General features: G+C 42.3%; 1 protein-coding gene across 4 annotated transcripts in view; it reads left to right on the top strand.

The window, feature by feature from the left end:
• The window catches only part of DNAAF9 (dynein axonemal assembly factor 9), a 129,922-nt gene that overhangs the window by 100,456 nt on the left and 13,616 nt on the right, over positions 1–15,850 (top strand). For all 4 annotated transcript variants that reach the window (XM_073878312.1, XM_073878311.1, XM_025876579.2 and 1 more), the window contains 2 exons: positions 5,342–5,379; positions 13,525–13,660. In XM_073878312.1, coding sequence (XP_073734413.1) covers positions 5,342–5,379; positions 13,525–13,660 — 174 coding nt within the window. The remainder of the gene's footprint in view (positions 1–5,341; positions 5,380–13,524; positions 13,661–15,850) is intronic.

Raw genomic sequence — 15,850 nt, 5'->3', positions numbered from 1 at the left:
CACTCAGTTGGTTAAGCGACTGCCTTCGGCTCAGGTCATGATCCTGGAGTCCCAGGATCAAGTCCCACATCGGGCTTCCTGCTCAGCAGGGAGTCTGCTTCTCCCTCTGACCCTCTTCTCTCTCGTGCTTTCTATCTCTCATTCTCTCTCTCTCTCAAATAAATAAATAAAATCTAAAAAATATATATTTTTTTTAAAAAAAAAGAATCTCTCTCTCTCTTTCCCTCTGTACCTCCCCCATCTCCACTCATGCTCTATCTTAAAAAAAAAAAAAAGTAAACAATTCAGTCACTCCCTATTTCTTCCTCCTCCCAACCCCTGGCAGCTGTTAGTCTACTTTCTGTGGATTTGCTTATTCTGGACATTTCATATAAACGTAATCATGTAACATGCAGCCTTTTGTGTCTGGCTTCTTCTACTTAGCAAAATGTTTTCAAGGTACATCCATGTTTTAACATGTGTGAGTAACTTCATTCCTTTTAATGGCCAAATAATATTCTATTGTATGGATATACCACATCTTATTTATTCATTCATCATTCGATGGACATTTTGGGGGCTATTATAAATAAATTATAAATGCTAGAAACATGTGTGTATAAGATTTCATGTGGTCATATTTTTTGTTCTCTGGGCATATACCTAGGAGTAGAATTGCTGGGTCATATAGTAACCATACATTTAACTTTGAGGAACTGCAAACTGTTACCTAAAGCCACTACACCATTTACATTCCCACCACAGTGTATGAGGATTCCAGTTTCTCCATGTTCTCACCAATATTTGTTATTTTCTGTCTGTATTGTGTAGAGTGGTATCTCCTTGTAGTTTTACTTTGCATTTCCCTAATACTAATGATATTCAGCATCTTTTCATTTGCTTATTGGCCACTTGTATGTTTTTTTGTAGAAAAGTCCATTAAACTCTTTGCCCATTTTTAAATTGGGCTGTCTCTTTTTTTTCTTTTTTTTTTTTTTTAAGTAATCTCTGTACCCAACATGGGGCTTGAACTCATGACCCCAAGATTAAGTGTCACATGCTGTACCAACTGAGCCGGCCATGCGCCCCTGGGTTGTCTCTTTTTGAGTTGCAAAAGTGCTTCGTATATTCCGAATCCAAGTCCTTTATAAGATACTTGATTTGCAAAAATTCTCTCCCATGGGTTATCTTTTTACTTCCTAGATGGTATCCTATGAATCACAGTTTTCCATTTTAATGAAGTCCAATTTATTTTTTCTTTCATTGCTTGTGCTTATGGTGTTATATCTAAGAAAGCATTACCGAATCCAAAGTCACAAAGATTTATCCCAGTGTTTTCTTCTAAGCGTTTCATAGTTTTAGCTCTTATATTTAGACCTATGTTCCATCTTGAGTTAATTTTTACATACAGCATGAAGTAGGGGTCCAACTTCATTATTTCAACATGTTGATATCCAGCTGCCCCAGCACCATTTGTTGAAAAGACTTATTATTTCCCCATTGAATTGTCCTGGCACTCTTGTCAAAAACCAATCCACTGTAAATGTGAAGGCTTATTTTCTGGGCTCTCAGCAGTATTCCACTGATAGACATGTCTGTCCTTATGTCAGTAGCACATTGTTTTGATTATTGTAGCTTTGTCGTAAGTTGTGAAATTGAGAAGTGTGAGTCCTTCAACTTTGTTCTTTTTCAAGATTGTTTTGACTATTCTGAGTTCCTTGCATTTCCATGTAAATTTAAGGATCAGCTTGTCAGTTCCTACAAGAAAAGACAACTGAGATTTTGGTAGGTATTTCAATGAATTTATAGATCTGTTTGAGAAGTATTGCCATCTTAAAAATATTAAGTCTTACAATCCATGAACCTGGCTCAATCTTTCCATTTATTTAGGTCTTAAATTTCTTTCAGTGATGTTTGTGTACAAGTCTTATGCTTCCTTTGTTTAATTTATTCCTAAGTATTTTGTTCTTTGTGATGTTATTGTAAATGGAATTGTTTTCTAAATACCATTTTGGATTGTTCATTGGTAGTATATGGACATGCAATTGATTTTTGTATATTGATCTTACATCCTACAACCTTGGCTGAACACATTTGTTAATTCTGTTAGTGTTTTGTGTGTACTCTTTAGGATTTTCTATATACAAAAGCATGTCATGACTATGGAGAGATAGCTTTACTTTTTTCTTTCCAGTCTGGATGCACTTTGTTTTTCTTGTCTAATTCCCCTGACTAGAACCTCCAATATAATGAGTAGAAATAGCAAGAGCAGATATCCTCTCTTGTTCCTGATCTGAAAAGGAGAACATCTAGTCTTTAACCATTAAGTATGATGTTAGCTGTGGGTTGTATATTGCTTTTATAATAAGAAAAGATTTTTTGAGACTCAAGTTTTTAAAACTTAATTCAGTGTTTTTGGGGGTTTTTTGTAAAGTGGCTACCTTAGCAAAAATAAAATTTACATCATTGCTTCCAGATTATGGTTTAAAAAAACAGGTGGGAGCAGAACATAGTAGGGTGTCTTTTTCCATTCTGTGAGGTGGGGATTAGTGCGGCTTCTTTAAGGGTGGGCTAAGTTTGGATTCAGGATGAGTCTATGTGAGATTTGTCTGGTATTTTTATTCTAGTGGATTTCATTCATTGAGTATCTGTTGGGTCGGCTGTGTGCCAGGGACCATTCTAATCATTGAGGGGGCAGCAAGGAATAAGTCATCCCAGATCTCTGCTCATGTGGTATCTGCAGTTTTGTGGATATGCATGTAGGAATTGTGGGGCCCATGTTTTGGGACAGATTGGATCAGTATTTACTAGAATTTTATATAAATCATGGAGTGGGTTGGCACACTACAAAATGCAGGATACCATCCTTATGTGAGGCTTATAATCACAGTCGTTTCTGTTACTTAGAGGAAGAGCTGGTCAATAACCTATATATACATTGTATGTACATTTTAATGAACTCATCTGCTCTATTTAAGAGTCCTATGCCAGGCACTCTTCAAAAATACTAGTTTAAAAAAAATACTACAGTTTATTTTTTTTTAAAGATTTTTTATTTATTTATTTGAGAGAGAGAATGAGAGAGAGTACATGAGAGAGGGGAAGGTCAGAGGGAGAAGCAGACTCCCCGCTGAGCAGGGAGTCTGATGCAGGACTCAATCCTGGGACTCCAGGATCATGACCTGAGCCGAAGGCAGTCGCTTAACCAACTGAGCCACCCAGGCGCCCAATATACTACAGTTTAGTAGGGAGGATGATATGTAGAGAAGGAAAGCAGAGAGCCAATATTTATTTTGTGCTGTTTGTTTTGCTGTGATACTTTACCCCTCTTAATCCTCAAAATACCCCCTTAAGGTAGGCATCATTACGATGTTTTACCATGAGGGAGCTGATGCTCAGAAAAGTTAAATATATTTTCCAAATGCCACACCAATGACATGTACCCAAATAATCATGATTGAGGTAAGAGGTGCCATAATAAAAGATTTGATGCAGTTTCGTAAGAATTATAAAGAAGTAATAATAACCCCTAGTTGGATTAGGAAAGAAAGCCAACATGAATTTGAGGGACAGAGATGCCAAAGATGCCAAGATATGAGAAATTGCATTCCAGTTTTTTTTAGAGAGTCATGTATATGTGCAATTCTATGTGTCCTGAATATTTTCTTTGTAGCCGTCAGAGGTTTAAAGCATGAGCATCCAGCCTGTGATTGGATAAGATGCCTTGAGGGAGAACTTTGCTTGTCTTGTCTAAGATGTCTGTGGTGTGAATTGCTGTGGGCTGCTGTGAGGAAGCAAGCAGGGTGCTGAGAAGGGCCTTTAAGGGCATGTACTATAACCACAGGCACTGATGGGGACAGACAGTTTCTAAGAATGTGTTTGTGATGTGTCAGGCCATTCAGACTGAGTGCAGTGAAGTCTGAGTTCTCTTCTTGGGAGATTCCAGTGTTGGATGGATGTGTCTTCCCAGTTCCAGGGCTCTTGATCTTGCTCAGAGCACATGGGGGTTTCTCCTTGGAATTCCTCAGAAACTATGAAGGAGTCAGGCAAGAGAACTACAGCAACAGTCCAAAGTGGTATTCATCCAGCTCACTTACCTACCAAATTTGGTTCCAAATGATATTTTCAGAAAGTAAATAGAAGGGTGAAAACTTGCCACCACAAAGGAGATTGCAGGAGAGAAATTCCCCCCTGGTGATTTGAACATCATTACTACCTGCGCCTAGACCAGCAACAATTCAGAAGTGTGGCTTCAGCAAGCATCTCATTTGTAGGGAAAGAAAACATGGGAGCTCTACAGTACTAAACAGACCTGGGTCCCTACATAAGTCCTCCCACTTTCTAGCTTCGTGTGAGACCTTGGGCAAAGTGCTTAGACTGCTTAGCTATTGTAAACGCACCCACTCTTCTCAGCTTGTAAGTACCCAAGGCATCGAGTAGATATGAGGACAGAACAAGACTGTACATGAGAACTGCTTGCACGGTACCCAGAGGAAGAGCTTGATAAAAGGCAGTTATTCTCATTCGTGTTAGCTATCTTCCCTAAGAAGCGTACTATGATGCTTTAGGAGTTTAAAAGCACTTGAGAGTGTGAGTTTTTTCCTGCGTTAGCTAACTAACTCACTCTTTGAATCAGTCACTCTCAACCTGCTTCATCTGTGATCCAATCAGTTTCCTGCTATTCGTTCACCATTAGAGCTCAGAATGGGGTTGAAGGGGAACCAGGATTCCAGCATGCACATAAAGGGAAGCATGGCAACTTTAGTACTGAAGACCCCTGGAAGAGTTAGGGGAATATAATTTCTTCTCATTTTCCTTTGAAATTTCTCCTTTATGATCAGTACAGTGTCTCTTAAAAAAACAAAAAAACCTGCTTTCTTTTCTATTTCTTGTAATCTAGAGACTAGGCCTCTATCCCCTCTTCAACATTCCATCAAGAGTTGGCCACATAAGGACTGCTTCTGTGGGGTTCCTGGCTTAGAGAGCTTTGGTTCAAAGCTATGAAAACCGATTCTTTTTTTTTTTTTTTTAGTAAAGATTTTATTTATTCATTTGAGAGAGAGAGACAGAACACAAGAAGGGGGAGAGGCAGGGAGAGAGGGAGAAGCAGACTCCCCACTGAGCCAGGAGCCTGACGTGGGGCTCCATCCCAGGACCCTGGGATCGTGACCTGAGCCGAAGGCAGATGCTTAACTATCTGAGCCCCCAGGTGCCCCGAAAACCAATTCTTGCTGCTTAGTACTGCCTGCCACTTGCCCCATTGAATAAGTCAGCTTGGATATTCACATTTTTGTGGGAAATAATAAATAAGAATTCTGACATTAATGGTTTTTAAATATTTCTCTCTTTTTTCCCCCTCTAGATTTCTCTTTCCTAAATGTCTTGACCAGTGTTCACAAGGTAAGCAATATGTTTTACTTCCTGCTTTTTTGCATGCCTTTCAAATTCTGTTTAGATGTAACAGACTTTTCTTCATCTCCTTCCTCCCATTCTAAAATCTAAAACAAACAAAATTGGTCCAGGGAAACCTTTGACATCTTTTTCTTTTATCATATTTGATAGGCAGATTTCTTTCTGAGTTTGTCTCTTAAGATGATAAGCTGCCATGACAACAGCTCTCCTGAGCGGGGCTTAAGTCTGCCCTGGCCTTCCAACTAATATCAGTGGACTGAAAAGGTATTAGGTATTCCTAGCCTCTGGATCAACAAGGTCTTGATGCACTTCTCCTGTCCCATGAGTGCACAGTATGGTCCAGTAGGACCTTCTCCCTTAATCCCCTCCTATATACACTGGAATTTTCCACACCTCCTTGGTAGCATTTAGAAAAATCCATCCATCCTGTAGGTTACATTCAACCTTGCATTGTTCTCCCATCTGGCAACCCTGGAAGTAGCACTTTTTAGTCGTATTAACTGTAGTGCCTGGAGACCCAGAATAAATTCTGAATTTCCTGCAGTGATGATAAAATGCTCATTGTTGTCAGAAGACCTGGGGTCTGAGCTTCCTGAGCCAGCCCAGCAAGAAGAAATCAGACAGAAGAAAATAACTTGGTGTCCCCAGCACAGTTTTACCCTGCTGATCCCATTGCCAGTCCGCAGGGAGCGGAAACAACTGAGCATACCAGAGCTATTGTCTTGGGAAACAGCTGAGCTGGGTGCTGCACAGGGCAGGAGCCGGGTCACTGGAGGGAGGAATGTGTGTGTTGGACTGCCGCTCCAGGGAGTCTCAAGTCCAGCTTTTAGAGTCTTTTGTTGCTTTCCAGGCACAGCACCCCAGAAGCAGAGTGGAATAGAGGAGGTTGGGTCCACCCACAGTATCCACTCCACGTAGATGAAGGAGGTTTTATGGAGGTTGGGTCTGTAGAATGTTGTGACAGACTAGATGTGGGGCATGAGTTGGAGAAAGAGGTATTTAGAGCTCTAAGTTCCAAAGTTGGGAGGTTGGGAAGGTTGGTGGTATCTGTCCTTGAGATATAAAGCAAAGGCAAAAACATAGGCCCAGGAGATAACCAAGGATCACTGTCTGGTCCTTGGATATATGTTTGCAAGTCATGGTCAAACCCAAGGGTGTGGGCTATAGTCATCCCCTGTCCACCACATGATTATTGCCACCCTAATGCACCTTGGCTCCTTGGCACTTTCTCCCTCCGTGCCCCTTTTGTTTTTTTGCACACAGCACAGATAGTCAAACTGCCCTAGCCGAGAGCCTTGGGGAGGTGCTCTGTCTTCATTGTCCATGAACCTGAGTTCTCTTCTTGGGAGGAAAGACCTTATAGGCCAAGACAGACTGGATTCTCTCTGGCACTTGGTAGACAGATTTCATTAACACTGCTTCCTTACTCAGTGTTCAAAGGCAACTTGTATCAGATTCTGTGCATGTATAAAGATAGGGATGTGGGCAGATAACCTTGAGGCCATGGGTGATGTTTTTCTAAACTCCAAAGGACTTGTAGAGTGACAGTGTCTTAGTAGTTATCTTCCCCTTGCATCTGGGCCCAAAGGACCCTATGAACTGGTCTGACCTGGCTCACCATGGGCATGGGCTGTCCAGGGAGGGAGGAAATAAAAGGCAAGTATTTCTTTTATCCTCAGAGATTTGGTGACTAGCTTGGCAGTGGGATCTGCCACCAGTAGACAAACACTTCATGTCCCGAGGGAGCATATTGCCTCTCTTTGCTCCTGTTCATGAGTCAGGCTCCCTGATTCATTGCTTTTACAACAAAGGATTGTTTTACAATGAGAAAGGACTATATTGCAGCCCCAAGATGATGTGTGTTACAGAAATCAAGGATTAGGAAATAATCTCAGAGCTTAAACAGCAAACAAGACTCAGTATAATGCTGATTTGAGAGAAGAGCAAAGACATTTTCTACCATGTCCTGCTTTTGGAAGTATCTAAGGGTGGATAAAACAAACTTTGCTTTCTCCTGGGCTTCTGGAGGCCTTTAGCCCAGACTGGGACAGTCAGACCTTAGAGGTGTTTCTCCACTCTGGGGAATGGGCAGGCCAGGCTGTCCACTCACTCACATCCCAGACTGGTAAGACCATGGCCAAATGTGGGTATCCATTCTTTGATACGGAGCAGAAGGAAGCTCCTGGCCCAAGCAAGATGAAACGCCCACAGTGGCCTCTTCATCCTCTGCTCCAGATAACTGCTGTACCTGCCTCACAGATGGCATTTCCTCTTGGCAGGTGGTAGTTTGCATAGCTGGCCTAAGGAATGCTGAGGATAATCCTTTTGCTTGTTCCCCTATAAAGCAAAGCCCCTTTTCTGTGTCCAATTCCTGACCTAGAATCCCAACCCCCCAGGGTGTATCTACATGATACTGGTGAGGCAGACAGGACTCCTGGCAAGGTGTCCATCAGAGATCCAGACCCCAGCCTTTTCCAGAATAGGCCAGGCCTATGCTTGTGATCCTGGTGCACACAACTTAGGTTGCCACATTTACACTAGTCTGATTCTCCAGTTTCTTTTGCCCAAGAAGATACCCCACAGAGTCCTAGGACATTTATAGGTCTTCACTCAGCTTTTGCTGACTCCTCACTGCAAGATCCATCACAGCCATTCTTGTCTCATGGAAATCTCATGGGCCTCTTGCAGGATCCGGCTCCTATGTTTGCCACCTCTGGAATGTGCTGAGCCTTCTAGAACTCTGCTTTGCTTCCCCCACTATGCTACATTCTGGGCCTGGCCTTCTGATCTTGCCTCACTCCATTTCCAGAGGCCCCGGTCAGGCCCTGGTGCAGCCGTAGGACATGGATTTCTGGCATTAGGCTCACCAGCCTCATCCTCAGTGCTTCCCCTGCAGCCTCCAGAGTGACCTTTCTAAATGGGACTGAGTGCACAGACACAACCAGTGTCACCTTCATTAGGAGCCTTCCCTGACACTGTGGCTGAGAATGGTCCATCTTAGTGTTAAAGCTTCTGAACAGAAATTTTTAAATGTTTTAAAATAGAATAAACAAAATGCTGGCATATTCTCCATTTGAATTCTTCAGTCTGTGCCATTACCACAACTAGGTTATACATGGAGACCTTGAGGATAGAGGTTTTGTGTGGGACAAGCTCTTAAGAAAACGTGATTCTGTATCTTCTTGTACACTTGCATACGCATAGACTATCTGAAATAGCATACCCAAGATCTGGTTGTCAGTGGTTGCCTCTGGGAAAGAGAACTAGGACTTGGGGTGCCAGAGGAGGGAGGAAGAAGCTTGGTTTGAATACCCTTTTGTACCTTATGAATTTTTTACCAAAAATGTGTATATATTGGTAAGTCTTAGAAACCTTTCGGATGGCTGTCTGATGAATGGGATTTGCTCAGACTTAGAAGTGGGAAAAATTCTGGCATGTGGGTGCCCACAGCTTAGCTGCTTAGGCAGCTGCACTGGACATCAGGTTGCATGTATCTTTTATGACACTTGATTCATTCATTCACTTATTCAGCAAATCTGTATCTAGAGCCTGCTTCAGCCCAGTCCTGGGCGGTTGGGGAAGGCTTCTGGAAGAGGTGCTATTCAAATTGTCTATAGCCTGAAGGAGGAGTTGGGCCAACAAAGAGGAGGGGAGAGATGGTTCCGGGCAAAAGGACCAGCAAGAGCGAAGGCCTGATGGTGACCAGAGCACATCTGATATGATCAGATTTTCTGTTTTTGAAAGAGTACTCTGACTACAATAGTTAGAATGAATTATAGTAAGAGAAGCCTGGAAGTCCACAGAATAAGCAGTGACCTAGCAAAGAGACTAGCAGCCTGAACCAGACAAATGGTAGCAGGGATTGATAGTAGATGATGGATCCAGGAGCTGTTTAGCACTCACCAGGCCAGGAGGAGGACTCAGGTGTCTCCACAGCCCACATTTGGGGAACTGGGCAGCCTTTCACCAAGTGACAGGAGGAAGCAGAGCTGCACTCACTACTTGGATGTCAAGGGAGGCTGTTGAAACTCACCCTTGAATCCTGAGAGGTCTCTCAAGCACTGTGCAAAGGCCTAAGGTCAGCTTACTAGCTGAGCACTACCAGATACCTGAGAAGAATAGAACCTACATCTCAGAACCAAGGAACTGATAGATCCCCAAACTATTCATAAACACTTAGGAAGGAGGTTCTGTGCTCAGCAGGTGAATTGTAAGTCCTGATGTCTGTGGTCCCAGTCATGTGGCATAACCTTCATATGTATCCTTTCCCCATAGTAACATGTGACCATTGGCATGAAGCTCCTAATCCCTGCTCCCCGGTCATGAATTGAATGCATCCAGACAGTTTGTGAGGTCAGATTCCGTCTTTAGCATTTTTATTTATTTTTTAGTATTTTATTTATCTATTTGACAGAGAGAGAGAGCAAGAGAGGGAACACAAGCAGGGGGAGTGGGAGAGGGAGAAGCAGGCTTCCCGCTGAGCAGGGAGCCCGATTCAGGGCTCGATCCCAGGACCCTGGGATCATGACCTGAGCCGAAGGCAGATGCTTAACGACTGAGCCACCCAGGCGCCCCCAGTCTTTAGCGTTTTTAGAACACTTTTTTCATTAGTATGAGTGTCGAGAGGAAGGAAGTATGGTTTACATCTGCCTCAGACTAGAGGCAGGAGCCAAGGATCCTGGAAGTTGCCTTCCATCTAGCGATGGCCACTCATCTGAACCATGGACTCGGCAGCCTCACTGGTGAGAGTCACATGACCTAGCTTCCTGCTGGTGCCATAGCCACCCTTGTCTGTCTGAGAAATGGATCAGTCCAGGCCCCTCAGTGTCCGTGTAGAGGTCTCATTCTTAGGCTGTTGCTCCCCAGACAATGAGGGTGGTGGGGATGGTGGTGGCCATTATGTTGCATTTAATGAGTTCTTACTATCTGTAGGCCCTGTGATAAGTATTTACTGATAACCTGCAGGTATGTGTTACTGTTCCCATCTAACAGAGGAGGAAATTTGGCTTAGAGAGAAAGTTGAGCAATTTGCCCCGATGTCATTCATTAGTAATTAGTGGAGCCCCACATTCAAACTCATGATCTGCCTGGCTCTAAAACCCATGCTTTAATTTTTACATTATGCTATCTTTTTACGTATATGAAGAAGATAAATAAGACTGAGTCCTGTATTTTAAATACCACCTGTGTTATTCATAGGAGCTTTTATAGCTTAAAGGAGGGGAGAGAGCAAAGTCACATGAAGGATTGAGATGGTAAGGTAATAGGGAAGATTTTAACAAAAAAGTAAGCTTTACCAAAATTAAAAAGTTAAAGAGCTTAAGCAAAAAAAACAAGGTGCAGAACAGTATAATATGCCACTATTTGTGGGGGGAAAAAGGTATACCCACAATTACTTGTGTGTACACAGCACATCCTGGAAGGAGATCTGAGAATCTGATAACGGTGGTTGCCTCCAGGGAAGGAAACTAGACGGCTGAGGAGGAAGGGGGGTTATTTTCCTCATGAATCCTTCTTTGCATTGTTTGAGTTTTGCCCTCAAAAACTAAATACAGCTGATTTTTTTTTAAACTAAACACTCAGCTTAATTAAATAGTATTTGTACAGAGTCCTCTATACTGAATATTCATCATTCAGGATCCCACAATTACAAGGTTACTTAGGACAGCCGAAGTCTCTGTAATTTAGAGATAACCACTTATGAACTAATCATTTATAAAAGCTAGCCTCTCCTATTAAAAAGATTTTAATCTTAGATATAGAGTTAATGATAACACCCATGAGAATTCTATTACAAAATAGAATATAAATGTTGAAAATCTTGAAAACCTATAAATGAAATTCTATTTAACAAAGAATTAGGAGGCAGCAAGAGATACTCTCTCTACATCTTCCAAAGTGGGAGATCAATAAAGTTTAGAGCTGTAAAATCAGGTTATGAAGAGTGAGTCATACTCTTAGTATGTAGTTAGTTGTAAAGACATACACTGGAGGGACTAAAATTACTAATGTAACCAACCAGAATGTGATGGCGAAGTGGGAAGAACACTTCTGAATATTCCAGTTTCCCCATCTGTCACGTAGAAAAGCCAATAGGCATTGTCTAAAAGTGATATTATAAGAAACAGTGATTTAGATCTATCAAAAAGTTATAAGGGGGGCGCCTGGGTGGCTCAGTCAGTTAAATGGCTGACTCTTGATTTTAGCTCAGGTCCTAATCTCAGGGTCATGAGAACAAGCCTGGCTTCAGGCTCTGTGCTCAGCCCGGAGTCTGCTTAAGATTCTCTCTCTCTCTCTGGGTGGCTCAGTCGGTTAAGCAGCCAACTCTAGGTTTCAGCTCAGGTCAGGATCTCAGGGTCCTGGGACTGAGCCACCCACTGGGCTCTGCACTCAGCAAGGAGTCTGCCTCAGGATTCTCTCTCCCTCTGCCCCTCTCCCCACTCTCTTTCTCTTTTGTGTGCGTGTGCACTCTCTCTCTAAAATGAATAAATTTTTTTAAAAAAGATTCTCTTTCCCTCTCCCTCTGCCCCTCCTCCCTGTGCTCACTCACTCACACTCTCTGTCTAAGATAAATAAATCTTTTTTAAAAAATTAGAGAAAGAACAAATTTTTTTAATTTTTTTTAAGACTATTTATTTGACAGAGAGAGAGAGAGGGAGAGGGAGAAACAGGTTCCCTGCCCCCAAGAACAAGAAATTTTTTTAAAAATAGTTTATATTTTAAAAGATTGAGGGGCGCCTGGGTAGCTTAGTCGTTGGGCGTCTGCCTTTGGCTCGGATCGTGGTCCCGGGGTCCTGGGATCGAGCCCCGCGTCAGGCTCCCTGCTCGGCCGGGAGCCTGCTTCTCCCTCTCCCACTCCCCTTGCTTGTGTTCCCTCTCTCGCTGTGTCTCTCTCTGTCAAATGACTAAATAAAATCTTTAAAATAATAAAAAAAAATAAAAGATTGAATCTGTAAAAGAGATCTAGCTGCCAGTATGTTAAAGCAACATTATGGGGTTACAATCAGCAAAATCTAGACGGCAGAAATTTACAGGACACAGCTGTTCAACAAATAAATTACAAAGAAATGAGACACCGCAGATTGAAAGAGAATTATGAGATGTATCAATGAAATATAGTGTGTGGACTTTGGTTCCTGGTTCAAAAAAATCACCTCTAAGAAAATATTCATTGTTAATTATTAATTTTTTAAATATACTGAAATATTTTTGGATGAAAGAATAGGATGTCTGGGATTGACTTCAAAATCATCCCGGGGAAAGGGGCAAGGGCTGGCATGTGATATGGAAGAAATGCAGTTAGCCAAGTGTTGTTAATTCTTGAAGGGTGACGGGCACATGGGAGTTCATTGTACCACTTTCAAAATTTTTGGATATGTTTGAAATTTTCACAGTATTAATAAGTGAATAAAAATGGTTGAATAACAAAAATGCAAGTGATCTTATAGTGGAAATGGTGTATATGCTCTGATCATAACTATGTCAAAACAGGAATGAGTATGGAATTATAATTATGTTGGCATGGTAGGATATGATAACTTCCCTGATTTCCAAATTCTCTGTAGCATAGATTTTCCTTCTATGTATCCATGAAAGCTTGGGAGGGATTTTTACCCACTCCACAACCCCTCATTGCCGGCACCACTCTTCCTTACTGTATGACTGTGTGAATATCTGTGTTAGCACTTATCTTAGAATTGTAGGTCCGTGTGAGCAACTCCTTGCCTGTGCACTCTTTGAGAATCTAATGGTGAGTGCCTGACGTATGGTTTGTGCTTGGTAAATGTCTGTGGTCTAAACTGGTGATGGAGTCTGGCACGGGTTCCGGAAGAGGTTAAGGACAAGGGATGTGGGAAGGGCCCTTTGATGAAGAAGCTCCAGGAGAGTTTCCAGCTGGAGAGCAGAATTGAGAAAGTAGAGGAGGGTAAGAAGCGAGGCAGCTACAGGCTTGAGGCCATTCACTCCAAGAAGTGGCAGTGACAGACAGGGGAGCAGGTGTTGGGGGTCAGGGGTGTCGGCATAAGAGGGCTACTGGAAGGGATGATCAGGAAGGGAGCAAAGGCTCACATTGTGTGAGCCCTCAGCCCCAATCAGACCTCCGAAGCCTGAACTGTTCTTGGTTTTATTCCCCAGGCCTGGTGAGTAATGTGGTGTTCACCAGTCACACCACGGAGCAGAGGCACCCTCTCCTTGTCCAGCTGCAGAGCCTCATCAGGGCTGCCAGTCCTACTGCAGCCTTCATTCTTGCAGAAAATGGGATTGTCACCAGGTAAACTTACCATGATTACTTCACCCTGTAGGACTAGCCACTTTCTCAGATGCAGCAAGCACTCTGACTATGGCCCACAGTGTCTTTCTCTTGCATCTAGGACCTGCACATTTATAGAAGTGCTTTTGATGTTATGTAAAAATCAGCAAGAGGACCCCATGTGTCAGTATCCTATACTGTTTTGAGATATTTTGTTGTTTTTTTTTTAAGATTTTTAAAAAGATTTTATTTATTGAGAGAGAGAGAGAGCACAAGCAGGGGAGGAGGCAAAGGGAGAGGGAGAGAGAGAATCCCAGGCTGACTCCATGCTGAGCACACAGTCCAACACAGGGCTTGATCTCATGACCCCGAGACCATGACCTGAGCTGAAATCAAGAGTTGGAGGTTTGGGGCGCCTGGGTGGCTCAGTTGGTTAGGCGACTGCCTTCGGCTCAGGTCATGATCCTGGAGTCCCAGGATCGAGTCCCGCATCAGGCTCCCTGCTCGGCAGGGAGCCTGCTTCTCCCTCTAACCGTCCCCCCTCTCGTGTACTCTCTCTCTCTCTCATTCTCGCTCTCTCAAATAAATAAATAAATCTTAAAAAAAAAAAGAGTTGGAGGTTTAACCGACTGAGCCACCCAGGTGCCCCAAGATTTTATTTTTAAGTATTCTCTGCACCCAACGTGGGGCTCAAACTTTACAACCCCGAGATCAAGAGTTGCGTGCTCTATTTGTTTTGGTGCATCACATTTTTGTGCATTAAAGGATGAAGTCGAGACTCTCTCAATATTCCTTGTGTTAAGATGTGAAAGAAATGGCATAGAGAACATAGAGAAATGACCTTTTTACTTCATGGACTTGGGTCCAAATTACAAACTAAAAATAGAGAATTGATGACTTTGTGTGCGTGGATGTGTCTGAAGAGAAAACATCTGGTCATACAGCACATTTATTTGCTCCACAAAGATATACCAAAAGGTATATACTTTTTATATAATTTTGACTTTGAGCAATGTAAATACTTTACATATTCAGAAATTAATAAAGAGGGATAAAACTAAAACAAAAAAGTGAATCCATCTCTATATCAAAGTTATAACAACCACATACACAGCAATTAATTCAGGTAACTTTTAAACATAATCCTCCGTTGGAACCCTGATTCAACAACATCACTTGTTAGATAAGAAAGATTATAGGGGCGCCTGGGTGGCTCAGTTGTTGGGCATCTGCCTTTGGCTCGGGTCATGATCCCAGGATCCTGGGATCGAGCCCTGCGTCGGGCTCCCTGCTCAGCAGGAAGCCTGCTTCTCCCTCTCCCACTCCTCCTGCTTGTGTTCCCTCTCTCACTGTGTCTTTCTCTGTCAAATAAATAAATAAAATCTTTAAAAAAAAAAGATTATAAATGTGAAGTGGGAAAGGTGAAGAAAAACCCTGTGAATGGTGGATTTGAATTGTGGGAGTCAATATAAATTCATTATTTCAAAAAAGTGTATATTTCCTAGCTCTTCCCATTGAAAGGGACCAGAAATACTAATACCACAGTAGAATAAACACCCCTTCCTCTAGATCCTGGTTTCTACATACCAGTCCCCAATACAAGGTATCAGGACTTCTTGGAGAATTGACTGATTGCAGGTCTAGGGTAGGGAAAGGACAGGTGAGCCTTGTACATTTTGTGCTAAAAAAGCAAGGAGGTATCAAAGATTAGTAGAGATATGTCAAAGGGATACCAGAGCTAGCTCAAGAAGCTCCCACTAGACAAATTTGGGACATCTTGAGCATAAGAGAAAACAAATGTAATAACGAATTATAGCACGTGGAATAAAATGAGTCCATGGTGATACTAAAAAAATGAGGAGAGGCAGGACAGTAAATTTCTCCTAACACTAATAAATAAGAATTTATAGAACCAGAAAGTCACTATTTTGTAACTGTTAGTATAATACTTGATTTAGGCAAGAATCATCAGTGGATACTAAGAGCAGTGGGTGACAGATTGTTGATGAAAAGGTCATTAACATCACTCCATGGACTACTTACTGCTTACGATGAGGGGAAAGTACCTTCACAGTAGAGAGATCTAGTAGACATGACGTTGACCAAATGATTAGACTTAGAGACCACTATGTGGGCAGACTGACATCGTGTGCCTCCTTCATGTGATGCTCTGGGAAGGACATAACCTCACCTGGGTATTAATCTTACCAA

This window comes from Callorhinus ursinus, unplaced genomic scaffold (genome assembly GCF_003265705.2).
Source record: "Callorhinus ursinus isolate GAN/ISIS: 27379988/994484 unplaced genomic scaffold, GSC_fseal_2.0 scaffold29, whole genome shotgun sequence".
Taxonomy (NCBI): Eukaryota; Metazoa; Chordata; class Mammalia; order Carnivora; family Otariidae; genus Callorhinus; species Callorhinus ursinus.
This window is presented reverse-complemented; position numbering and strand designations above follow the sequence as displayed.